We start from the raw sequence: 26,961 nt of genomic DNA on the forward strand, positions 1-26,961 counted from the left end.
TTCATATAGTTTTGTAATAAAGGTAAAATTATTTTTTAAGACAAAATATTAGAAAAAATATTCAGTTCACATCCATTTTACCGACCTGAGAGAGTAAAGATTTTTAAAGTATTTTGATCAATTTAGAATTAAGTAATAAAAGCAAAAAAAAAAAAACAACAACAAGGCAATATTGAATCAAAAATAATCGAGGAAAATGCCTAAGCAGGTTTCCATGTGTTTAATCCTCAAAAAATACTTTTTAATTTTAGAAATAAACTTTGACAGAGGTTTTAAACAATCTTTACTGAAAACTCAAATTGTGTCATGCCATTTCATACTATTTTCGACGTAATAAAGACACATCTTAGCCTCATGCCAAGATTTAATGAGAATTTTAAAATAGAAATCCGAACACCTTTTCTGACTCGTTTTTGCTGTTGGATATCTGTGGCATTATTTAGATATCTTTATTTATAAATCGGGCTTATATCTATTTTGTTTATGCTTTGCTTGTATGTATACGTAATTTGTTTATAATTTCTTTTTCAAGCCGGTCATAATAACGGCTGTGATACTTAACAGGAACTTAAAGCTGAATTAACAGTGAAAGCTTTCTGCTTGCATAGATCTGTTAACAAGCTTTAAGTCCGATGCTAAAGATGGTAAGATCGACGATAACATAAAATACTGGGAGTCGTCTGTTTAGTGGCCAGAGCTGGCGATTCGGCGTTGGTGTCTCCAACACTGAATTTCCCAACACTGTACTCAGCTGTATTTATTTAAAGATAGAAAATTGTGTAGTTTTTTTTAGTTGCGGATTTGGTTTTGAAGAAAGAAAGTCATTTGAAGTGGAAAGAAAGTAAAAAATCAAATTGTTGCATTAACTGAAATATGCAAGTATTTTTAATTGCTGCGCTGATTGTGGGCCTGGCTGTAACAAGTGAGTTAAATTTTTTTTTTTAGAAATTAGAACAAAGAATAAATTTGCCGTTTGTTAGTCAGAATGAACGAGGCACCTGTCGTTATTCTGACAAACAACTGTATGCACTTGAGTAAGGTTATATATGTACATATGTATGTACATATGTATATAATATACAATCAGATTAATATGGCTCCACTTTACCGTTGCTTGATCTAATCCTACCTCCATTTTGTCTGATCTCATCTGCAACAACAACATAAATAACAATCAGGCCAGGCCACAAATCCGCCACGTTGGGATGCAAATTATATAGTGAAAGGAACTCTGTACATTCCATATGCCGAAATTGCCGAACCCTTCTATGCTTGGTATGATAAAAACACACGAAGATCCCGCATAGATTACTATGGCGGCATGGTCAAGACCTATCAACTAGCTGGCGAGGGGGACTTTGGAACCATGTTAAAGCTGGCCCCCATCACCACCACCGACGATTTAAACAAACTGACTTGCCTGCAAGTGAATGGCACCACCGATCAAAAGGTTGAAATTCAAAGCATATTGCCTGACGCGAAACCCTTTACATTGATCGGGACAGAAGCATTCTTGGGCTATACATGTGACAAGTTCCGCTTGGAGCAGTCGATTGGACAAAAGAAAAATGTGTACACCCTGTGGGTACGTTACAAGAAGTCACCACATTATCCATCCAGCCGCATGCCCATTCCGGTGCGTTACGAAATGCGTGGCTATAACACCCTACTAGGATCTCACTATGATCATTACTATCTGGACTATGACAGTTACGAGCACGATGATATACCCAACGAGGTTTTTGAAATTGATACCGATCTGACATGTGTGGGATTCCCGGGACCCGGCACTGGACACTATGCCACATTTAATCCCATGCAGGAATTCGTCTCGGGCGTTGATGCTCATGTGGACAAGGCATTCCATCACTTTAAGCGCAAGCACGGTGTAGCCTATCGAAGTGACAAGGAACACGAACACAGGAAAAATATCTTCCGCCAGAACTTGCGCTATATTCACTCTAAAAATCGTGCCAAATTGACCTACACCTTGGCTGTCAATCATCTAGCAGACAAGACTGAGGAAGAATTGAAAGCAAGACGCGGTTATAAATCGTCCGGAGTGTACAATACTGGCAAACCCTTTCCCTACGATGTGAACAAATATACTGATGATATTCCATCACAGTACGATTGGCGTTTGTATGGAGCTGTTACGCCAGTAAAAGGTAAGGACAACAACACACACACACTAACATTAGTCAACTGGATGTGACTATCATGGATTACCCTTATTTTAGATCAATCTGTGTGCGGTTCTTGCTGGTCCTTTGGAACCATTGGACATTTGGAGGGTGCTTTCTTCCTTAAAAACGGTGGCAATCTGGTGCGACTCTCTCAGCAAGCTTTGATTGACTGCTCCTGGGGCTTTGGTAACAATGGTTGTGATGGCGGTGAAGATTTCCGCGTATATCAATGGATGCTGAAATCTGGGGGTGTGCCCACCGAAGAAGAGTACGGCCCATATCTAGGACAAGATGGTTACTGTCACGTTAGCAATGCCACTCTGGTGGCACCCATTACGGGCTTTGTGAACGTTACTTCCAATGATCCGAACGCATTTAAGCTAGCCCTGCTTAAGCATGGGCCTCTATCGGTGGCCATTGATGCCTCACCAAAGACCTTTAGTTTCTACTCACATGGTGTTTACTATGAGCCCGAATGTAAGAATGATGTCGATGGTCTCGATCATGCTGTTCTAGCTGTCGGTTATGGTACCATAAATGGCGAGGACTATTGGCTGGTGAAGAACTCCTGGTCCACATACTGGGGCAACGATGGTTACATTCTTATGTCGGCTCGCAAGAATAACTGCGGTGTCATGACAATGCCCACATATGTGGAAATGTGAACAAATATTCCCTTCTCATTCCTTCATAATTACTACTGATATATCATTTATTTTTCATGTGAACGCCCCAAGGGCTTTAAAAAGCAATAAACTATATGCTGATATATACATTTTTAATTCCAATTAATATATGTGTATAAGAATTTCTCAATTGATGGATTCAAAGGTCTAGAACTCTTGCAATTTATTGTGAAAACTATTATTGCTTGTTGATGGAATGGGGATTACAAAATTATTATTGTTTTAACAACCTGAATAAAAAAGAAAAGCATATACATTGCAACAATAGGTAAATGTACTAAGATTTGATAGTAATATACATATGTATATGTATATGTAGATAAGTGTATATTTATATTGGAGTTACTGAACAAAGAGCTGTTTTTCTATAAGCGATAAGCTTAGATGACAATGGCCGAAAGTGACCTGCACTTTGTTCCTATTGCTGAACTTTTATCTCAATCATGTCCAGTTTTCTTATCTAGTGAAATGTTTTGAAGACTAAACTTTCTCACGTACATCGTACGAAATCAAAAGTCATGTTGAAAAAATAAATACACTTGCCATTGTCTTAATTTAAACCGTGATTTAAGAATTGTGGTAATTGGAAAACGTCGATCAAGGAGTACGGTTTAAGGGTTTTCCAACTGAATTATCTAAGTCTTAACTCGCGAAGTTCAGCCGGATAAGACCAGGTAATAGACGGCAACCTCGGCACTGTCAACAATAGATTACATACAGAATGGGAACATTCAGTTCTCTAGTCCTTTAAAAACAAGTTCTTATGTATGTATTGTATTTATGCCAATATGCCAAAAACTCTATTGAAAGCCCTAAACATAAGTAATTGATTACGTTTTTAGCTAACATGGCCAAAGATTTAATGGCTTATATAATATTCAAAGAACTGGAATTAACTACCAGTGTTTAAATTCGCAATAATCGATACTTTCCGCCAAATGTTGTAAACCATCGGTTAATCGACATTATCGGAGCAAGCCTATCGGTAATCGACACTATCGGAGCAAGCCTATCGGTAATCGACATTATCGGAGCAGAACCTATCGAATCCGATACTAATCGGAATTTTTGAGTAATGTAAGCGGAATGTATCGATATTGTTACTATCTGGCAGCACTGCTACAAACATAGTGTCCGTGTCCATAAAACGCGTGGAAGTTTTACTTAAATCAGCAAATAAATTGTTTAAAATTGCTTAACTGCATAGTGAGCAGATGCGGCCGTCGCATTGCTATAAAATTGAACTATAAAATGTGTTAGTAATGACAAAAAAGCGGTTTAAAATTTGGATTTCTTATTAGCGTGTTGAGGGAAAAGGAAAACATATAAAAAATACAATGCGAGAAGCAAGATATATACGTGTAGAGTAAGTGCGAGCGAGATGTCACTAACAGCGACAAACGTATATATAAATATATATGTATATTTATATATATAGAGATATGTATGTACATACATGTCTAATGTAAAAGAGTGTGCGAGAGGTAAAAAGAATTGTACCAAAATTATAGTTTTGCTTTATAGTCAAAAGATATAAGTACAACTTCAACGGCAAGCGGTGTTCTTCACAAGGTTTTGGTGTGTGGGTGTTTATGTGTATATTTTGGGGTAATCAATTTTTTTTTGCTGTGCATTTAAAAAAATGTAATATTTTTTGTCTTTTTTTGTGTTGTGTGCGTGTGTGTATAAAAATATATATATATATATATGTATATCTATGTGTGTATGCCTTAACATCCGTGGATGTGTATCGACGAACAGGGGGAAAGACGACAACGAAGAAAATACATACATACAAACATATATACAATTCATACGGAAAAGCGAATACAACAAAGAAGAGGAAGCAGAAAATAGTGTTGTGTCGGGCAGGAACTAGTTCCTAGAACTAAAACAAAATAGTAACTAAAGTAAACAAACAGTTGTTATGGCTATTTATAGGGTACTTCAGTTCTTAGGATAACTGGTCATTCTTTTAACAAACAAAAACCTCTTAAAATGTTGTCAAAACCAATAAGTAGGGGGGGGAAAAAGCGAAACGAACAAAATAAAATAACCGATAATATGATAGTTGGTCTGAAAACGGTCACACAGAAATACCAGAAAGACACAGAAATAGGCGGACGTGCTATCTGTACATCTCGCTCCCACACAAAAACCTCTATGTATGTGTTTTGCTGGTGCGCTTTGTGTTTCTATTTCGTTTTTCTTTTGCCATACGGTGTATTAATAATAATAAAATTGATTAATCGAAGAACAATTTTTTACGTTTCCTCCATATTTTTTTATGTGATCAGATAGTAGTAAACACTGTCTGATGGTTTGAATTTTAATACCGAATTAAAAAATGTGCAAAAAACAAAACAAACCTCAAGTGCGTGTGTGTGTATGCTAAACATATTTGTAATCATTCTAAGAGAAGCAAAGAAGTTAAAAAAGGAAATCAGAACTTCTTGTGCGCCAAATGCAAAACCCACAAAACCCCTCGAACCATAACCATGTTGTGCAAAATGAAGTGAAACACATATATAAAATAACTAAATAAGCGGTGAGTAAAATAAAAAAGATGTAAAAAAAAAAAATACACAATGTGCGCGCGCAAATCGAGGTAAAAAAATAGGAGTAAAATATATTTTGCCGACGTCAATAAAAAAGAAAACCAAAAGCTAAAATAAATCAAAATGTAAATCGCTAGTGTAATATATGCCTGTCATTGGACTGGCCAATTGTTCAATTAAATATTTTTCAAATAATTTCTGGGATTTTTTCCGTATTTTTTTTTTTTTTTTTTTTGTCGCCATATTTGATTTTAGGCGTATGCTATATCTTGCTCGCTTACTCTAACGCTTGGGAGGTATAGCTTGCGCGTTCATTTGTTTTGCTTTCGATTCTCTTTTGTGCAATGCCTCAGAGTTGCCAGATTTTTAATGAAACATTACATGTAAATGCGTTGTATGTGTGTGTGTGTGTGTGTGAATTTTAACCAATTGAATTAAGCTATATTGCCTGTGAACTAAAGTGAAAATAGGACTATTTGGCAAAAATTTCCAATTGACTTCAACTTGATTTGCCATCGCATTATCATGTTGTGTTTTCGTCAAACATTTATTGTCCATTCTGGATGTTTCCACGCTTGTACGCTCCGAAGTTGGCCTCAGCTGGATTGCATATGTATTTGTTGGAATATTTTGTGGCTCTCTGTGATGTTGATGTTAGTGTGTGCGTGTGTATGCCAGACTGTTTATCTCGCTTCTGCGTATTGGATTTACGCATACGTGATTTCTGCAATTATTATTTATACCATGCGCGCGATTTTCGCCACAAAATGAAAGCAAAAGTTGATAGACAAGCTTTTTTTCTGCTGCGCTCATTCTTCTCTGCGCAGACAAAGCTGACAGGAAAAAAAGGAGCCACCAACACCGAACACCAAATGCAATAGGGAAAAGGCAAAAACATTCAATAGTTCCAAGGGTTGTCGCACAAAAAAAAAAAAAACGAAACGAAAAAAACGACGTTCTCTCATGCTCCAAAACCTACGACCTAACTACCTATCCCATTCCATCACACGCCCGCCAAAAAAATACATACAGCTTTGGATGCAGTGCATTGATTTCTGTATCAGGGGGCGTGCGACTTACAAATGAACATATGCATATGTATGTAAATTTGTATAGGAGTAACTTGTATATGTATATTTTCTATGTGTACAACAACACGGAGAATTTAAACAGATTCTCTAAACCCCAGCGAACAGCGGTAGGCAGCAAGCAAACTACTACAATAAAATAAGACGCAATTAAGCGGCACTTGGCAACTCTATCTGGCGAGAACAACAATAAAGCGCGTTAGTCGCTAGTAGTGTGCGTGTTAGTGTGGGTGTGGGCTGGGCTGGGGTATGAGAGAGTGTACTATAAAGGTACAGCTAAAACACAAACCAATGCCAATATTTGCATTGCTTTGGACGTACTCTGTCAACCACACTGCATTCGCGTCACGTAGTCTAACAGTAAGCAGCAGACCCCCACGACATAGAGAGAGAGAGAGCATCATGAATTCATGCATTTTCTCCTTTCTTACCATTTGTTTTTCAAGAGAAAACACAGCAACTAACTATGTATGTGTATATTAGGTTAGCTTTTTCAATATATGGATGTAATTCCAATTAATGAAACCTCAAATAATTGTTCATTTAAAAAACACCATTTACTATAGTCGTTTATTCATTCATATATGTGTGTATGTACTTACATATATTGAAATGAATAATGAATTAAACGTCAACAATATATTCATTCATGTATGTACATATGTACGGATGTATGTATATTTTAAACTTAAATGAACAGCTAGGGATAAAAAAACCAAAATTGAAACAATTTTCTCAAAAATATATATATGTATGTAATTGTTTGCATTTGGGAATAAAATAGTGTTTTGTAACCACTGTTTAGTCTTATGTACTTATGTATTTACTTGACACGAACATTCGCACACATCCACACGCACGAAAAAATTTGTTTATGCCGCATACTTTGGGGTTTGAGGTAGGGCTGCGACTCGCCAAGATATTGTGGTATATGTATATTTATATAGATATGTATGTATGTTTGTATGTATGTACGTATATGTAGGTCCACATTAAATACATTTTGTCGTACATTTTATCAACTAGAAGTTGTTGTGTTTTCTAATTCTTTTATGTGTGCGTATTTTTAAATGACAACACAGTTTATTTTTTTGTAAAACACAGACATTCCATGAGAGATAAATTCAGTAGTATTTACCCAACAAATGTTTATTACGATATACATTGTTGGTATATTTTTAAAATTATATAATGTAAATTTTAAAGCTTATACATATGCTTTTGTCGATGGGAGTATTGAACCACTGACCCCCTATAGGATTTTACATAATCAGATGTACTTGCACATGCAAAAAGAAAACAAACAGAGAGAGAAAAAAAAGTGAAGTCACCTACAAAAAAGGGGTTACATAAGCACATTGACAGCAGAAGAACCTATCCGTGGCGTTTGCAATGCAAATTCATTACCGCCGCTGCAGTAAAAGCAGCAAAAGTCGATGTAATTGAGCAACAATGAATGTACACTGCCCTGCCGCGACGTTCCTCTATGTCAATTAGAAATTACATATGTACATATATATGTACCTATGTATATTGCTGGTGCTGCAACAATAACAGGCTCACTAAAATACATTTACACACACACATAGACATTCATTTGTATGCATGTATGTATGTAGGTAAAGCCAAGTGCATGGGATGTCTAGAGAAACAACACTATAACGATGAATGCGGCCGGATGCCAAGGCAAAATTAGTGCATTCACTTTTTTGCTTTGCCTGTGCCTTTGCGCGCCGCCGACCCAACCAATCACAACAACCTAACCTAACCAAGCTAAACGGCAAATATCAGGGCCGGACTATGTTAGGAACTAGGGCTATACAAAATTACATGGGTGTAGTTAGTTTCTTTCCCTTTTCTTTATCTTACCCCCTATCCTAACTACATACATATACACCTCCTAGAGTAAGTTCATAGGGTTTCATAGAAGATTTCTCAACTCAAATCGTAATAGCGCTAGAGGAGTCCCGCCTCGTCACGTGGTTGGTATGGACCTGGTAAATACGAATGACGAGTCGAAAACGAAATGTTGAAAAGCCAAAGCAAAGCAAACAAAAAACATGAAATTAGAAAAATATAACGAAAAACATGGCAAATTGTTGGGATGCTAGTAAAAAAGAAAAATGGGTGGTAAAGTTGCTTATTTTGTCGTCCGTCGTTTTTGATGACTACTCCGAAAGCTTTTTGTCGCGATATTACAACTATGGACATGCATGTACATATGCATTTTGGTTGCAAGTATTTCCCATTGGCGACGGGGCGACAGTCAATGAGGATTCGTGATGGCCATAGGCAAACAAGAAAACTGGTTTAAGCCAAATGCACAAGTGCTAGAAACAGCCTCTGACTCTGTCTCTGCCAGGGAAGAGCTTCATCGTCGAGATGGCACAGTGAGTGCGGTGATGCAGGGAGGAGAGTAGAGAAGTTTGAAATTCGCGGCAATGCTCAGCACTAATACAAATGTAAACAATGTCCCAGCCTTCTAGTTTAGCTAGCGTTATGACCGACTCTCACATCACCTACCACGCCCCTACCTCCTCTGCCTTCCACCGCCAGTATTATTTGCCAGTATTTCATTTTACGGCAAGTGCAGAGACCGGACCAAAATTCCAATTGCACACACACATTTGAACAAACAACGCACCGCACGCATATGTGTGTATGTGTTGTGACATGCGCATAGATATTTAACTATCGTATTTGACCAGCGATAGAAAAATTACAAACAATCGAATAGTGGCCGGCAAAATAATTTTTATTCAAAACATTTGGCGCAATGTTTTGTATACAAACCTTAGCCTTTCCCTTAACAAACTCAGTTCTTAAAAGCGGTCCAATCTGATCTGTATATAAGCAAAGTTTATGGAAACTTAAGAGTTTGGCTTAGAAGGCAGTGGTTGATCTATGTACATTTTGTATACAGAAAGTGTTATCCATATTTCCCTTTCGAGGATGCGCCACTGTTTGATGAAGATCATCAAACGTTGTGGCTTTAATTTAGTACATATATTTATTTTTATATTAAACGCAATAGACTATAATTTAATATCGTCCCCCCATCTCTTTTATTTTCATTACAGCAGCAATTGTGCCAACTCACAACGAAATATCGTTTGATAAATTAAACTTAACTTTGCGTTGTGAAGAATCTGAAGAAGAAGTAGAACACGTCGAAACGAGGGGGAAGAGATAGCTAGCTAAAAACAAACAACGACGCACAACGACGACGGACGAGAGATATTAACTAAAAGCAAGAAGGAAGGGGAGCATCATCATTGGAACGACGAAATACAGCATCCCCTCTGCCGCCCGATCGTGTTGATGAGAACGCAGTTGTATTAATCACACACACACAACAAAAAAAAAACTACAGAAAAAAAAAAAGAAAACAGAAGAAACAGGAATACTGAGAGAATACCCACAGTTATGTTTGTAATGGCCAATGACAATGTAATGTGGCAAAGTGTTGAATATTGTCTATGCAATTCAAGTGCGTACCGCCTACATTTACCAGGAGCAGCCATTGTCCGCAGTCCGCAGCAGCAGCAGGCAGGTGACAAAGCGAGCATCTCTGGTTATGCATTAGGCCCCCAATTGTTTGGGGGCACGAACCACGAGCAGCACCACCACAAGCAGCAACAGCGGCAGCACAATAATGATCATATTGCAATGGGTGTAGTAGTTATGTGAAATGTCAAATCTGTTGAATCCAAAATTGAGCAACGCACCAGCAGCAGCAGAGCAGCATCAGCAGCAGCACCACCTCCACCCAATAAACGCAGCAGAATTAACTTGAAAGCGAAATCAGTGCAGCAGCAGCGCATACCTCTCTCTTTAAGCTAATTACTTATTCAAAAATAAAACATTTTCCAAATATCTGGTTAAAAACATTTGCAAAAAACAAACAAAACAAAAAACAACAAAATACCGACAAGAAAAGCAATCACCACCACCATCCCCATGCCCATGTCCACGCACGACACTGTCTTCGTGGAGCCCCCCTCTGTCAGCAGCAGCAGCACGAGCGGCAGCAGCAACAGCAGCGGGGGCAACGGCAGGGCAGGCGGCGGCGGTGGCGTTGGCCCACAACCGCCGCCACCGCCTCCGCCACACATTGTCATCGATGGCAGCAGTCTGACCACGCAGGCGCAATTGCAACGGATTATGCAAAGGCGTATGTCCATTAGCACGCGACAAATACTTAGCGCCAGTCAGTCATCATCGGGTCAACAGTCGTCGCAGCCATCGTCGGCCAGCCAGAAATATGCCGTGCGTACAACAAGCACGGCTGGCGGAAATCATCATCAGCAGCAACAGGGACAGCAGCAGTTGTCGTCCTCGTCGACACAGGAGTTAATCAATCCGCAAATCTATAAGATTGTGACCACAGATGGCAGTACAAGTAATGTGATTATCGATGCGTCGGCAGCTGCTCCGCCCCAAAACTCTAAATTGCTGTTGAGTAATCTCACAGTACTGTCAAAGCAGTCACCGTCTTCATCAGCTGCCAGCACACAACAGCAACAGCAGCAGCAGCAACAAATGAACTATCTCAGCGCCAAAAATTTGCCCTATGTAACTGCAACGCCCTCAAAACAGCAGCAAAAATTTGGCAGTATTAGTGCATACAAAACACAACAGCAGCAACAACAACAGCAGCAGCAAGCCACCGTGCAAAAGGTTGCCCTAGGATCCCGAGTAGCAACAAGGCTTCAATCGTATGTGCCAGCCGTCACATCACAACCGCCGCCACCTCAAATAATTGTGCAGTCGGCTCAACCAAAATATGTCAATGCGCCAGTTTTGAAAAAGTCCAATCAGAAAATAACCGTCAAAAGTGTTGGTCTCCAACTCCAACAACAGCAGCAGCAGCACCATCAACAACAGCAGCAACAGTTACAGGCACAGCAGTTGAAGACTTTCATATCCCAACAACAGCAGCAGCAACAGCAACAGGCGTCGTATAAGCCGATAACGAAAACAAAGTTTATCAAGCAGACGACGACTCCAGCATTGTCCATTGCGGCGCTGCCACAGCAACAGCAGGGAAGTTTCGCCACAAAAGTTACCAAGCTGGGTAACAAATATGTGCAACAACAACAAATTAATTTGCCCCAAGGCACACAACTCCAGCACAAATCACAAATACAACAAAACACGGCGGCAGGAGGAGGAGTTACCACAAATAGTGTCGGCGGCGGTGGCTATGTGCTGCAGCAGTCGCAGACCCAATCGCCGGGGACGGCAACTCCAACGCCTGGAACGATTAAATTTGTCAATTCACATGGCACTGTTATCCAGCAGCATCCCCAAGCACAGCAACAGCAGGTATCTTCTCATCCTCCACCACCAGGGCTATCGAAACGCACCCATTACAACAGTAGCGGGAGCAGTGACAATGAGCAACAGCAACACTCCTCATCTTCGCTCATCACTGACGATGTCATGAATGTTCATGGCACCCAGATGACCGATGAAATCTCGGCCCGTATTCTACAAAGTATGGCCCAAAAATCGTTTAGCCAGCAGCAGCAACGATACCAACAGACGACGACAACCAACAATAGTAGCAGCATGCCGCCACCCACACAGATTATTTACAACAGCGGCGGTGGCGGCAATGGAGTAACATCGGGTCCCGGAGCAGCAGCAACGGGCTCAGCCGGAGGCAGCGGATCACCAGCTAATCTCTTGTTGACGCATTATCAATCTGCCGTTACCGGCAACTCAAAAGTGGTATCTCCATCATATTTAACAGCAGTAAGTGCTGCTCCATCGTCTCCACTTACCTCCAGCTCATCCTCGGTGACGGTGGCGAGTACACCCTCGGTGAGCATTTCGTCGCATGGCTTTGCCAGCGGCACTGCAGCTATGTCATCCTATATGTCCTCGGCGACGGCAGCGCGTCGTCTGTCGGTGAGCGCGCCAAGCAGTCGAGCTTCATCGTTGGAACGAAAACAGCAGCAACAGCATGATTTAATGGCTGCCGCTGCCGCGGCAGCTGCTGCAAATGCACGGAAACCATCGTCCACTGTTATCGAATATTACAGCAAGCACAGGTAAGCTATTTTAATTTTGTTTCATTCTGTCAAATGGGACACAAGTCAATAGATATGAAGATAATTTTGACGCCTCCGATACGAGGCGTTATTGAAAAATAGTTTTTATCGAAATATTGGGGCACGATACAGATTTTTAAAAAAGAGGTCTAGTCACTTGTGCTATTTGTTTGTTGTAGTTATTGTCGAGTTAAGTGTCAACCTTATTAGATGTAACCTGTAATAAGTTTATTCAAATATTTCTATTTCCAGTATGAACAACATAAGCAACAACTTGAATAGCGGTAGCAGTAATAACGTTTCAGCTTCAGCACTTGGTAATAATAATCTGAGCAATTTTAGTGGTCTACGCGGCAGCAATAGTCTGGCAAATTTGCAACATACATCATCATCGACGCCGCCACCACATTTGACGCCAATTAATATTCTGCCACATGTGGATGTGCAGCAACAGCAGCAGCAGCAAGGAATAATGAAGGCTAGCAAACAGCAACAACAACAACAGCCTCCGCCGCCGTTAGTACAGCAGCAGCAAACATTACCACAACACCAACAACAGCAGCAGCAGCAGCATCTAAATACCCACGATGAGGAGTTGTATATTGAGGAAGTGCGTCCAGTGCCTGTACATACACAGGATTTGCGTTTACAGCAATTGCATGCTGTTATGCAGGATCATACATATGCTTCTCAGCAACAACAACAACAACAGCAGCATCAACAACAGCAGCAGCAACAACAACAAACGACCTCAACTGTTGTGGCAACAACGATAACTGGAGCGGGACTCGCACAGCAGCAACAGCAATGGTCATTGGGCGGTATTGGAGTAACAGTGGCAGCAGGTGGTGCACCTTCATCAGCAGCAGTGGCAGCAACAGCAGGTTATAGTGGCTATTATGGCCAACAAGGTAAGTTTATTTTAAACGATTGGGATTTTAATCAATCTTTACCTAATTTACATACTTTCTGTTATTCAGTGTCTCGAGCTGCGGCCGATGATGATACTCATTCGGCAATTAGCAGCAGTTCGCGCTTAGGACTGATTAACAATGATATAGATCCTGGAGAGGAGACAGAAACGGCACCAGAGGCCGAAGCAGAAGATGATTCTGTGACGCGTTGTATTTGTGAATTGACCCACGATGATGGTTACATGATTTGCTGTGACAAGTGCTCGTAAGTATCAGCTTTTAACTCACTCCATCTTCCTTCCTCAAAATGTATGCATTACTCAAAATGTTTGTAATATCTTTGCAGAGCCTGGCAGCATGTAGATTGCATGTGTATCGACTGGCAAAATATTCCCGATGAATATCTTTGTGAAATATGCCAACCACGACCCGTTGACAAGGCCAGAGCCCGGACATTGCAGCGTCAGAAGCGTAAGGAGCACATGATGCTTGTGGCTACGCAGGCGGCAAACGGAGCAGCTGCCATTGCAACAGGCTCAGCCTTAGTTGGTGGTGATTCATTAAGCGGCGGAGCCATGGGTTTCGTCGGTGGAACACTATCGGAGGAAGCTCAACAACGCTTGGCCTCTGGTGTAAATGGTGGCTACAGTGCAAGCTCCAGCAGCAGTATGTCCAAAAAATCAAAGAAAACCAAAGATTCTACGGGAGCAGGGACGATGAAGAAGAGCAAAAAGAGCGGGGGTACCAGTGGAGGAGACAAGTCCGGCAATGCAACGCCCGGTAGCAGCAAATCTGGTAAGAAGAGCAGTAAACGGAAGAGTAAATCCAATGGTGATAATGGAGGCGGCAGTAGTCCAGCACTAACTGCAGCCGAGAAGCACGCTGCCAACTTGCGTCAATGGATCGAGCACTATGAATACGCAGTGACCAATCATTACTCGCCAGAGTTGCGGGCTCGCCTCCATGCGATACAGAAACAACCGAGCCTCTTGCAGAGCATTCAGAATACAGAGAATAAGGCTCTGCGGCAAATCCAGATAGCGAGTGCTGCCACCGAATTGGAGCAACGTGCTCAGCTTATACCGTATGCGGGGGCTAAGGTGTTAATTAGTAGCGTGGATCTCGCACCACATGCTCCGATCCATGAACTAAGGGGCAAGTATATGCTCACCACTCAGTTCAAAACACAGAATCCCACCGTGAACATGAATTCGCCACCGCCCAGCAATTACCTAAACAGTTTTAAGGCCCACAAAACTCCGGGACAATTTGTCTTTTTTTATCAGCTGCCGGGAGTGGAGGCCCCCATGCAAACATTACGTCCAGATGGCAGTGCACCGACAGTGACGCCCCAACCGCCAGCCTATCTCAAGGGTCCAGAGGTGTGTGTGGACACACGAACCTATGGCAACGATGCAAGATTTGTGCGAAGATCCTGCCGGCCCAATGCGGAACTGCAGCATTATTTCGAGAAGGGAACGTTGCATCTGTATATTGTGGCCCTGACCTACATAAGAGCGCAGACGGAGATAACAGTACGGCATGAACCTCATGACTTGGCCGCTGTGGAACAAAAAGAAGTCGCACGCAGCTGTCGTCCAGCCAACAAGCACAAGGTGCGCCTGCGATTTAGGCAGCGATTGTCTATTTGCCCTTCCCATTGCAGTGCAACAACAGCTGCAGGCTCCCTCCACTCAGCCGCGAAGTAGCCATCGAAATAAGGCGGCGGCATCGACGGCCTCGGCTGCAAATAGTGCAGCTGCCATACAGTTAACCATGGGACTGGGGGCAGTTGGCGGAATAACAGCGGCAGCCTCGTCGGGAGCAGCTGCTCCACCCAATGCCAGGAATCGTTCTACCTCCTCAAGCGGCGAAAGCACCCAAATGGGCCTTAATAGTCCGCAATTAAATCAGCTAAATATTGGATTCAAACCATCACCAGTTGCCTCATTATCGGCGCCAAGCGCCGCAGTGCTTTGCAGCAATAGTAGCAGCAATAATTCTTGTTCCGTATCAATGTCCAGTGTGCTGCATGATTCGGGTATATGTACATCCTCGTCATCGCCTTCGGTATCGATACCATCGCCAACGCCCACTCAATTGCAGTCGCCTACACAACAACAGGCGATATTACAGCCAACAATAGGCCAGCAACAGCAACAACAACAGTTATCACTGCTTCAACGGAGTCCTACACAACAACAACAACAGATATTGGCAGCTTTACCCACACCAATGCTTTTGTCACCCCAACTGCAGGCAGTGCCACCGACGCCAACGCCGCCACCCAAGAACGAGCAGCACCAACACCACCACCATCAGCAACCACTTTTATTGGCTTCACCTCAACTGCAAACGGCAGCAGCTGCATCATCATTGTTGCAGTCACAAATGCAGGAGCCATTGACAGTAATTCCGACGGCAGCGGCCACCACGACATCGTCACAAGGTAAGCAGCAGCAGCGTACTGCAGCGACTACATTCTATGTGCAACAGCAAACACAGCAGCAGTTGCAGCAGCATCAACAGCAACAACAACAGCAACAACAACATCAGTTGCAGCAACATGTTGCTAGTCATCAGCAAACTCATGCCACTCCACAACAACTGCAACAACAACAAAACCAAAAGCAGCAAGTGCTACATCAACAGCAGCATCTAGCCGATGAGGCGCGAATAGCAGTTAGTGCATTGCAAACATTGCATGCCACGCCGACAACGCATCTGACATCACCTGTTGCTGTCGCAGCAGCATCACCAAAACAGCAACAGCCACATCTGTCACAGCAGCAGCAGCCGCCACCACCGCAGTTGATATATTCAAATAGTGGGATTCCAGTTGCTCAAGTAGCAAACAGCAGCAGCAACAACAACAACAACATCCAATACACCTATTAAGAATGGTAGCAAAAATAGTGGACATCATCCTGCCACCACCATTAACAATAACAACAATAATAATAATACCAGCAATAATAATAACAACAACAATAATAATAACAATGCAACTTTGGCTAGCCAAAAGAAGACTCCAATTAAACAAACAGCAGGAACAACAACAACAATTACTCCATCAACAACAACAGCAGCGGGAACAGCAGCATCAGCGGCGGTCCCAGCAGCAACAGCAGCCACAACAACAACCGATATCAATAAAAATGAAGACGCCAGCGTCGGTGGTGCAGCAGCACCAGCAGCAACTACATCGACTCGCAGCTCCGCCAAGGATAAGCCAAAGCAATCGCGTGAGGATCGTAAATTAGAGGCCATCATACGTGCCTTTGAGAAAATGGAAAAGCAAGAGGCACGCGGAAAGAAAGATAATCGTCAAGGTGGCGGCGGGAGTAGTAAACGTCAGGCAAGCAATTCCCCAGCATCGCCCAACAAGCGTGGCAGTTCGAACTCTATCAGCGAGGATGCCGAAACTCCAACGAGCACCACAACATCTGCTGCCCAGCGACGCAACAAGAAGAAGCGAAAGGTGAGCCGCAGTTATAATAATACCAATAATTCAGTGGGCGGAATGAATAATAAGCGACGGAAGAGTATGTTTGTGGAATCCGATGGAGAATCTCATGCACTAACAAACTCGGAATCGGAGGATCAAATCAATCATCATTCTCATCATCAGACAGTGGATCAAGCTGCTGGTTTACTTATGGCCTTAGCTCACAATTCCTCTAATACATCTGGAAACAACGACTCCTTTAAATCCCCCACAACACCACAGACAACCGCATTGTCCGGAGCTCCGCAATCTTCAGTCAGCAGCGCATGTCGCCTAATTGAAGCTGCGATGGGTCCATTGGAACAGAAACAACAACCATCACATGTGATGCCGTCGTCCTCGCTGTCATCGTCCCCCGCAACACCGGGTAGTGAATTCAAGTATCCTCCTAGCGGCCAAGCCAAAACCAAAAAGACCCTAATGTCCAGTTGGTTTCAACAGGCAGAACAATCTGAAGGACAACCATCTGGTTTGGATAGCCTGGTGCAAGCTGCAATGAGCGAAATAAATGGAGAGCGTGAACAACTGCAGCAAAAGCAACAATTGCAGCAGCAACAACACCACGAACATCAGCAGCAGCCACCTCCGGCTTTGTTGAAGGTTGAACAGTTTATCCATCAAGAGGAAGCCACAACGGCAACGTCGACGCCGTCTTCAGCAGCAGCAACAGCAGCAATTCAGACTCCGCGAGAGCAATTGCATTTGCCATTGCAAAACAATTCGTCCGTAAAGAAACGTTGGTTACGGCAGGCCATTAGCGAAGAAACCACACCCGACGAAGGAGGCGCGAACCAGTTGCAACAGCAACACAACCAACAGCAACAACAACAACAGCAGCAGCAACAACTGTTATCCAGTTTGCCAACACCCACAGCAGTGCCCAGCATTTCACCGCTCTCGAATGGCTTTAGCACGCCATTGAAAAAGCGTCGTCTGGTGGTAATCACCAATGGTGGCAATCTGGAGGCTGCCGATGAACCGCAAATCGATGTTATTGGCGAGATTAAAGAGGAGGAGGGAACAGAACTGGGAGCTCTTAAGATTGAAACCGATATGGATGCTGTGCACCACCATCACAACCAGGAACAAGACGATGATGTGGATATATTGCGCTCACCCAGTCCTGGAGCTCAGCAAATTGTTGCCGAAGATAATCTAGTGAAAATTGAGCCAGAGGATACTAGTGCGGCAGCAGATGATGTCAAGATCGATGTGGAGCGTGAAGAGAGTCAGGCATGTGATAAGTTCGAAGAGATGCTGCAGGTTAAGAGAGAAGCCATTGAGATGAAGGACAAGCCCCCCAAGATAAAGGAAGAGCAGCAGCAGCAGCCTAAAGATGAGGAACAGCAGAAGCCAGTGCCTCCGGTGAAGCATCTAGCACCAAAAGTGGAAAATGTCCAATTGGTGGCGGAACTCAAACCATCTACTGCCGAGCCAAAGCCGGGTGAATCTTTGCTTCTACGCACCACAACAGCATCACACCAAATGGATTCTGTCAAAATGGCCGCCAAGAAAGCACGCACTCCGCCGCCACCGAAAGTTGAGGAGGAGCCCTTGAAAAAAGAAACCCAAAATAGAAGTGCCTTCAACAGTAGCTCCAACGACAACAGCAGCCACCATTGTCTCCTCAGTGGCGACAACAACAACGATAACAGCAGCTGCAACATCTACAATTGTTCCCTCAAAAGGAGCAGCAGCAGCTGGAACAGTAACAACGACCAGCAGCAAGAATCTTCTTACCGAGCATGATATTCAAGAGCGTTTGCTATCCTTCCATGCAGCGAACATTTCGTATTTGCAATCTCAGAATAAAAAGGCAAGTTCCTCCACAGCTACTTCTGGCAGCAAAAGCAGCGGCGGTGGAGAAACAACAACGACAACTGCAACTCCGACTCCAGCATCAGCACCAACGACAACAACAACCACAACAACAACAAAGAAATCCAAAGAAAAGAGTGAGAAACGTGAGAGAGAGAAGCAACTTAAGAAAGCCAAGAAAGAGAAAAAGAAGTCCAAAGATAAGGATAAACAAAAGGCAACTTCTGCTGCCACTTCTGCTGCAACTTCAGCTGCCCCTGCTGTTGCCGCCGTTGCCGAAGTTGTGGTTAGTAAGAAGGGCAAGTCGTCCAAAGAGGCCAAGTTATCAGCGGCAGTTCCAATTCTTGTTGCACCCCCGCCACCACCTCCGTCTCACGCCAGCACCGCCACCAATGGCAAAACCAAACACATTGCAACATCATCGTCCCATGCCCATTCCGTCGATCAGCAGCAGCAGCAACACCATACACCACAGCAGCAGCAGCAACCACACCAACAGATGCGAAGACGCACCATGTCCATGTGTGTTACTCCTGCCTCCATGGCCGTCCAAACGCCACAGCCACCAACAAAGAAACGGCAGACGAATTTCGAACAGGAGCTAACCAAACCCAATAGCCAGATCTTGAGCAGCAGCATCCTACTGAATAGCAGCAAGGCTCATCAGGGTGGCAGCTCATTGCTGTCGTCACAGCCGCCGCCAACCGGGTCAACTGCTGCTAATGTGCAGCAACAACAGCATCGCAAGGAGAACAATCATGTGACCGAACCGGCACCCAATCATCCGCCCGAGGGTGGCATGAGTTTGGCAGCTGCCATAGCCAGTGGAAAGTTAACGGCCATTAGCCGTCGCAGGGAATCCATGTGCGGATCTCGGCAACAGGCGGCATTGCTAGCTGCAGCCATTAAGAAGGAGAAAAAGGACAAGAAGGAGCGAAAGGAGAAAAAGAAGAGCAAAAAGAAGGATCGCGAGAAGCAAAAGTTGGAGAAACAAAAGGAAAAGGAGCGTGAACGCGAAAAGGAGAAGGAGAAAGAAAAGGAAAAGGACAGGGAGAAAGACAAAGGAGATGCAATTTCAAAACAAAAGAGCAACCATGTACAGAAAATATCATCGCAAACAGCAGCTGGCATATCCTCCAATCCAGTCCAATCCAATAATCCCCATTTACACGGGCATGGTGGGCATCAGCAGCATGGTCATTCACATGGAGGCGGACATGCACATGCTCACTCACATGGAGGACATCCAACACACTCTCATGCCCATGGACATTCTCATGTTCATGTCTCCCATCCCCATTCCACCACATCTACGCCGATGGCGGCTCCAAGTGCTACACCCAAAGCAACGCCCATTCCGGTATTGATTACGCAACCGGTAACTGTGGCAGCCAAACCACCAACAGCTTCCACCGCTCCGCCGACACCGTCTGCAGCGGCCGCAGCAGCCACAACCAAATCTGCGTTACCCTATTACAACACCATATACGGCAAGCTCCAAGAACCATCTGCCGTTAAGTTTAATGCCTCAAGCAGCAGCAGCAACAATATGCCCAGCCTGGCCGAATATCTGGAGGCAACCAAATCAAAGACGGCACTGACAGCCGCAGCAACACCCACAATGCCTCCAGCCATGTCTGGTGTGGCCAAACCGATGAGCGTGACACCCGGGACCGCTTCTCTGAACATGCCGCCGCCAGCTACGACGCCTTTGAAGCTATTCACCCGTACGGCCAGCCATGATCCACGTCTAAATCCCATGCTGACTGTGCCCGAACCGGCACCGATGCCAAAACGCAAGCTATCTATCAGCGAGTATCGTATGCGCCACCGACCATCGGTGGATGTGGCACCGCCAACAACTCCAACTACGCCGGTTACTCCGCCCAACACAATGGCCGCCGCCAGTCCAGATCGTTGCTTTGCCAAGCCGCAAACCATTAACAAGTGCTCTCTGCAATCGCCAGAACGATATCATGCCGCCATGCGGGAGCGACGCAATTCGATCAGTGTGCATCATCAAAATAATATCAACAACAACAACAATGGCAACAGCGCCAGCGGTGATGCAGTCGGCTCGTCCAATGTCCAACACAAGAGCTCGTCGCCCAGTTCCACACTGTCCAGTGTGAACAGCATTCTGAAGGCTGCCCATAAGATGCATATGTTTGATGACAAGCCCAAGGGTAAGTACTGCTAGACGAGGCAGCCAGCCATATTAATTCCAGATTCCTAATCCGTCCAATCCTTTCACAGGTGGACACTTTAATGCGGCACCGACCCTGCTGGAGCAACAGCAGGAGAAAATAAGCGAAAGATCGCGCTGCTTGCAACGAACAATCTCATGTGATTCACGCATGATCGACAGGTTGAGCGGCGGCGCAGGCGCAGGCGTTGGAGGTGGAGGTGGACCCGGAGGCAATATGCCTCCTGGTGGTGGTTCCATGGCCGAGAAGTCAAATATTAAAGGAATTAGGCGTGATGGCGCATAAAAATCTACGCCGCAATAATTGGTAAGTAAATCTAACAAAAGCTCACTCTACATTAAACGCACTAACAAACTACTAAGTGAAGTCCTCATTTGTGAATCAAACTACATACATATATACAATTTAATTTAATTTTTAATTTATTTTTTAGCAAATGTCTTAAAAAAAAAAAAAACATAAAGAAACAAAACAAATCAAATCAAAAACCAAACGTAGCCCAGTTATTCCCGTTCGCGCAGTGATGGGTCAGATTAATCTCGGATTTGTCTAATATTCCGACGATGTATAAGTATAGAATATCTACGGTCATCATCATCAACATCGCCGTCATTATCGTCGTCGGATGTATCGAGTGGACGGGGACAAATTGTACTCGCTTTCCTTATACCAAACAAACGAATAAACAACTCTGCAATTAATTATTTCCGTTTAAAAGCTATTTTATAGATAATGTAAACCCTTTTTTTTTTTATTATCCCCCCCACACACACACACACACAAACAAACTCATAGACACGTATATATACACGTATAGACACGTATAGATACATACATATACGTGAACTTGATTTGCCTAGCAACAACGCCACAAAACCAAAAGAAGAAAAAGAAAAAACCAAACAGCTCTGTTTTAAAACTGCTTAACTACTCAATAGTCCTTGTTATTGTCATATAAATGCCACAGCAGCAATCCGCTCTCAAAAGAAATCTTTTATATGTATATATATATATGTGTGTATATATAGAATACTACTATTACAACGTATATAATAGTATACACATAAATATTTACATAGAGAGATCTCTTAACTAGAAATTTATATAGTAGAAGATAGGCAATACCAACACCCCCTCCCACACACACACACACACACACACACACACACTTGAAGAAGAAGAATACAATGCCTTTCAGTTCACAACAAGTTAATATATATATACACACAACTAAATGTGTATATATGTATAAACTTATATATATATATAAACACAAAATGAAAATTTTTGGTATTTTTTCCTTGTTAAGTTAAAATGAATATAAAAAAAGAGAGAAAATGTAAAATGTACATAAGCATATTAGAGATGCATAGGATTTCTTTTACCTTTTTCGAATTACCTGTAATCGTAGAGATAAACAAGAGATACCTATATTTATAATATATATGTAACTATTAAAACTAAAGTAATTAAAAACCACAACTAACAACATAGTCAGGCTAAAAGTAATACCGTAAAAAAAAATTGGGAAAACGAATCTTAGAAAGCAATTAATACTTTTTTTTATACCTTTTTTTTTTTTTTTTTGTTTCGTTGAAGTAACTTCAAATAGAGCGAGATAAGATGAAAGAAAAATGATTAAAATAGAAAGAGACAACACAATTAAAATAACAAAAAAGTGAAACGAATACTGATGTAAATTACACCTAAAACAAAATACCTATGTATTTATGATTATAGTCTACACACACACACACCCACACACACACACACAAACACCGAAACCCATATGTGTATATGCGTAAATGATTCGTTTGGTAATTGCAAGCGAAAGGCAATTTAAAAATAGTACAAAACGGCAAATTAATTGATTAACGTAATTAAATCAAACAAAATAACAAAACAAGTAAAATAATACAAATTTGTACATAAATTTATAGCAACTTTCCGATATCCTTGCGTATATAGCCTTTAGATTGCGAAACAAAAAGAAACAAGATTCCCCTTATTAGCTTCGGCCACGCCAAAGTTCAAAATACACTTGCCACAGTTTTTAAATGGATTTGAAATTAATTTTGAATCCGATGTTCGCATTCTTTTCTAACTCCTTATAGACAAACCAAAATTCTAATAAAATATATATACATTTTCATTCAGAATGCTCTGGGCAAGGGTATACAACAAGATTCAATTCAGTTTCTCAAAAAAAAAAAAAAAAAAAAAACAAAAAAATCCTAAAAATTTAACCGCACCTAAAATATGAATAGAGTTTTATTAACCTAACCAATAGAATAGAATAGAATATAGAACAACAACAAACCCCTGTACAAATCAGAATCGGTCGATTATACTGAATTATTATATATTCCTTAGTGGTAGTTTGTCGAGCCTTTCGTTCATTTCAAATGTGTTCCATCCACACAGTGCTTACCAAAGGAATGAAACCCTCTATGGAAAATTGCAGTCTAATGCAAAAACTATCTGAATTTAATAATCTTTAGCTGTTTTTTTTTTTTTTTTTTTTTCTTCCTTAACCCTTTGCATTAATATCTAATTACTGAATAAATTTAAAAAACGTATTGCATAATTTCTCGACCCTGTGAATAAATTTATTTGTCATATGTGCTCTTTTTATTTTTACAAATTTTTTATATCCAAGCTAAAAAAGAAAGGAGTGAAAATAACATTTTATGGCGTTGTAGTAAGCGGTTTTAAATACTATATATTATTGTACATACACACACCCAAAACAAACACACACACACTCACATACAACGTTTCAATTCGATAACGATAAATTTAAATAACCATACAAAAATTTTCCCGGTTTTTATTTGATGTAAATACAAAAATTATAAAAATAGAAGTATTGAATGGCAAAAGAAAATTTATGCAGATTTTATAAGCGAATATTGTTAATTTTTCAAGCACACTGTACATTGCATATATTTCCCTATATATATGAATATATATATATATATATATATATATATATATATATATATATAAATATGAATACAAAATATTACCATGGTTATGTATGTAAATATATATATATATATATAGATATATATATAAATTATAGTTATAAGTGTACGTAATAAAATTTAATAGTTATCCTATGAACCATAAAAAAAATATTTATAACTTATTTCAGAAGCAAATGTAAACTTAATATATATAAAAATATATATATATATTTTTTTTTTTTACATTAAAATATATTAATTTAGATATATACATATATATATATATATACATACAAAATACATATTAGTATAAGTAATTTGTAATTGTGAATTTAAATTGTAGGTGTAGCATTAGCCTAAGTTAGGTCGTAAGTTTATTTTTTGGTTTTACTGGTGTAAATTGATTATGTTATTGTTTAACTAAGAGCAAACAAAAGAAGGCCACCAACCTCGTCTGTAAAATACATTAAAAAAAACTTGATTCGTAAGTTTCTTTAACAAATAAACAAAAACCGAAAAACACAAATAAAAACAAAATGAAATTAAATATTGTAGAGTTGTTTTTATTTACGCGGGGTCAGTGGGAAATGAATTTAGGTAATTATTTCTAGGATGGCCTTTATGATCTCCATAGATTGGCATCAACCACAGTGTTGGTCATTTAGATTGCAGGACATGCCGTTTTCCAAAAAGGTCCTTTATCTCATTCGAAGGACATTCCAGGACAATCGACACACATGGACAAGGACTTCAAGCTGGATAGAGGACACCCACATCATTCTTCAAATGACCAAGTTTTGAGAACATTTCTGTTTTTTGGACTTGTAATTTTTTCCAAGTCCCAAATTGAAGCAAAGGACAAAAAAATCTGAGGAAAACTACAAAATCCTTAATGTCTCCGCTCTCCGCAGGACTATAGCCATGTTCTTTGCACCAACTATTGTCCTTGACGATTCGAATCTTTTGACATCAGATTCGTCGTGATCCTTCAAAGGACTAGCGAGATATTTGCGTTTTTTCTTTTAGCAAAAAAGTCCTTTTATCTCAGCTCCCAAAAGGACATTCCAGGATCTGATAGTGTCACTCGATGAGGATCAACAAGGACTATCATCTGACCAAAAGACATCCTGATCGTCCTTGAAATGACCTAGTTATAAGGACTTTTTGGAAAAATTTTAAACTATCCACCTACTGAGTAATTCTGTTGGCCTGGTATTTCATATTTTCCCCAGTGCGATTTTCGTCGTTAAAACTTCTAATTTCGTCGCCCGCCAAATTCAAAAATCCCGCCTGGCGGTTAAATTTAAAAATTCAAATGCCTAAAAGTCCGTTACACATTTCATAAAAGTTTTAAAGCAGTTGCCTACTAAGTAATTCTGTTGGCCTGGTATTTCATATTTTCCCCAGTGCGAATTTCGTCGTTAAAACTTCTAATTTCGTCGCCCGCCAAATTCAAAAATCCCGCCTGGCGGTTAAATTTAAAAATTCAAATGCCTAAAAGTCCGTTACACATTTCATAAAAGTTTTAAAGCAGTTGCCTACTAAGTAATTCTGTTGGCCTGGTATTTCATATTTTCCCCAGTGCGAATTTCGTCGTTAAAACTTCTAATTTCGTCGCCCGCCAAATTCAAAAATCCCGCCTGGCGGTTAAATTTAAAAATTCAAATGCCTAAAAGTCCGTTACACATTTCATAAAAATTTTAAAGCAGTTGCCTACTAAGTAATTCTGTTGGCCTGGTATTTCATATTTTCCCCAGTGTAATTTTCGTCGTTAAAACTTCTAATTTCGTCGCCCGCCAAATTCAAAAATCCCTCCTGGCGGATAAATTTAAAAATTTAAATGCCGAAAACTCCGTTACACATTTCATAAAAATTTTAAAGCAGTCACCTACTAGGTAATTCTGTTGGCCTGGTATTTCATATTTTCCCCAGTGCGATTTTCGTCGTTAAAACTTCTAATTTCGTCGCCCGCCAAATTTAAAAATCCCGACTGGCGGATAAATTTAAAAATTCAAATGCCGAAAAGTCCGTTACATATTTCATAAAAATTTTAAAGCAGTCACCTACTAGGTAATTCTGTTGGCCTGGTATTTCATATTTTCCCCAGTGCAAATTTGATCGTTATAACTTCAAATTTCGCTGCCCGCCAAATTCAAAAATTCAATTGCCCAAAAGTCTGTTACACATTAAAAAAAATGTTAAACTAAAAAAACTGAACAAAAACCATAAAATACTTGATATCTCAGCTCTATGTGGTGTCCTTTGCACCGACTTTGGGCATTGATAATTGGAATTTTTTGACAACACTTTCATCCTGATCCTTTAAATGAATCGCTAGGTATTTGAATCTTTTTTTTAGACGAAAAAGTTTTTTCTCAGCTTCCTGAAGCACGTTCCAGGATCAGTTAATGTCAGTATAAGGGGATCATCAAGGACTACCACTTGACAAAAGGAAATCTGATCGTCTTTGAAATGGCCGAGTTATAAGGACATTTGTGGTATTTCTGCGACTTTTTGTCCATTTTTCTGACTCCTTGATCCTTTAAAGGACTCGCTAGATATTTGCCTTTTTTCTTTAAACAAAAAAGTCCTTTTATCCCATCTACGAAGTTATAAGCTCGAGTAAATAATCCTTTTTTCGTTTTTTAGCTCTGAAATCCACAAATCCTGCCGCAGGACGAAAGGACATGGCTCCTTAAGATGTCCTTGATGATCTTTACGTATTGGCATGAAAAAAACTGGGGGTCATCTAAGGATGAAGGACATGAAATATTCTGAAAAGGTCCTTGTTCTCAGCTATCCGTAGGACATCCCAGGACCTGAGGATGTAAATCGATGCACATGGTAAAGAAGCTTCCTCACGCCAAAAGACATTCCTCTCGTCCTTGAAATGACGGAGTTATGAGCAGTTTTCTGATTTTTGGACTTGTAATTTTTTCCAAGTCCCAAATTGAAGCAAAGGACAACA

General features: G+C 41.2%; 2 protein-coding genes across 2 annotated transcripts; both read left to right on the plus strand.

The window, feature by feature from the left end:
• The first annotated feature begins 761 nt into the window (after positions 1 to 761).
• On the plus strand, positions 762 to 2,974 carry CtsK1 (C1 family peptidase 26-29-p). The gene is made up of 3 exons (XM_068286337.1): positions 762 to 922; positions 1,179 to 2,168; positions 2,241 to 2,974. Exons 1-3 carry the CDS (start codon positions 874 to 876, stop codon positions 2,849 to 2,851), a joined length of 1,650 nt encoding a protein of 549 aa, XP_068142438.1. The 5' UTR covers positions 762 to 873; the 3' UTR covers positions 2,852 to 2,974.
• Positions 2,975 to 3,987: 1,013 nt separating this feature from the next.
• upSET lies at positions 3,988 to 23,510 on the plus strand. Its single transcript, XM_068286369.1, is given in 12 exon segments — positions 3,988 to 4,127; positions 5,170 to 5,420; positions 9,599 to 12,577; positions 12,830 to 13,488; positions 13,558 to 13,756; positions 13,838 to 15,065; positions 15,067 to 16,301; positions 16,340 to 16,581; positions 16,584 to 18,556; positions 18,558 to 21,003; positions 21,074 to 21,330; positions 21,458 to 23,510. Coding segments are annotated over 9 exon segments (10,317 nt in total). The 5' UTR covers positions 3,988 to 4,127; positions 5,170 to 5,420; positions 9,599 to 10,478; the 3' UTR covers positions 21,310 to 21,330; positions 21,458 to 23,510.
• Positions 23,511 to 26,961: the final 3,451 nt, after the last annotated feature.

Source organism: Drosophila tropicalis, unplaced genomic scaffold (assembly GCF_018151085.1).
Source record: "Drosophila tropicalis isolate 14030-0801.00 unplaced genomic scaffold, ASM1815108v1 contig_443, whole genome shotgun sequence".
Classification (NCBI taxonomy): domain Eukaryota; kingdom Metazoa; phylum Arthropoda; class Insecta; order Diptera; family Drosophilidae; genus Drosophila; species Drosophila tropicalis.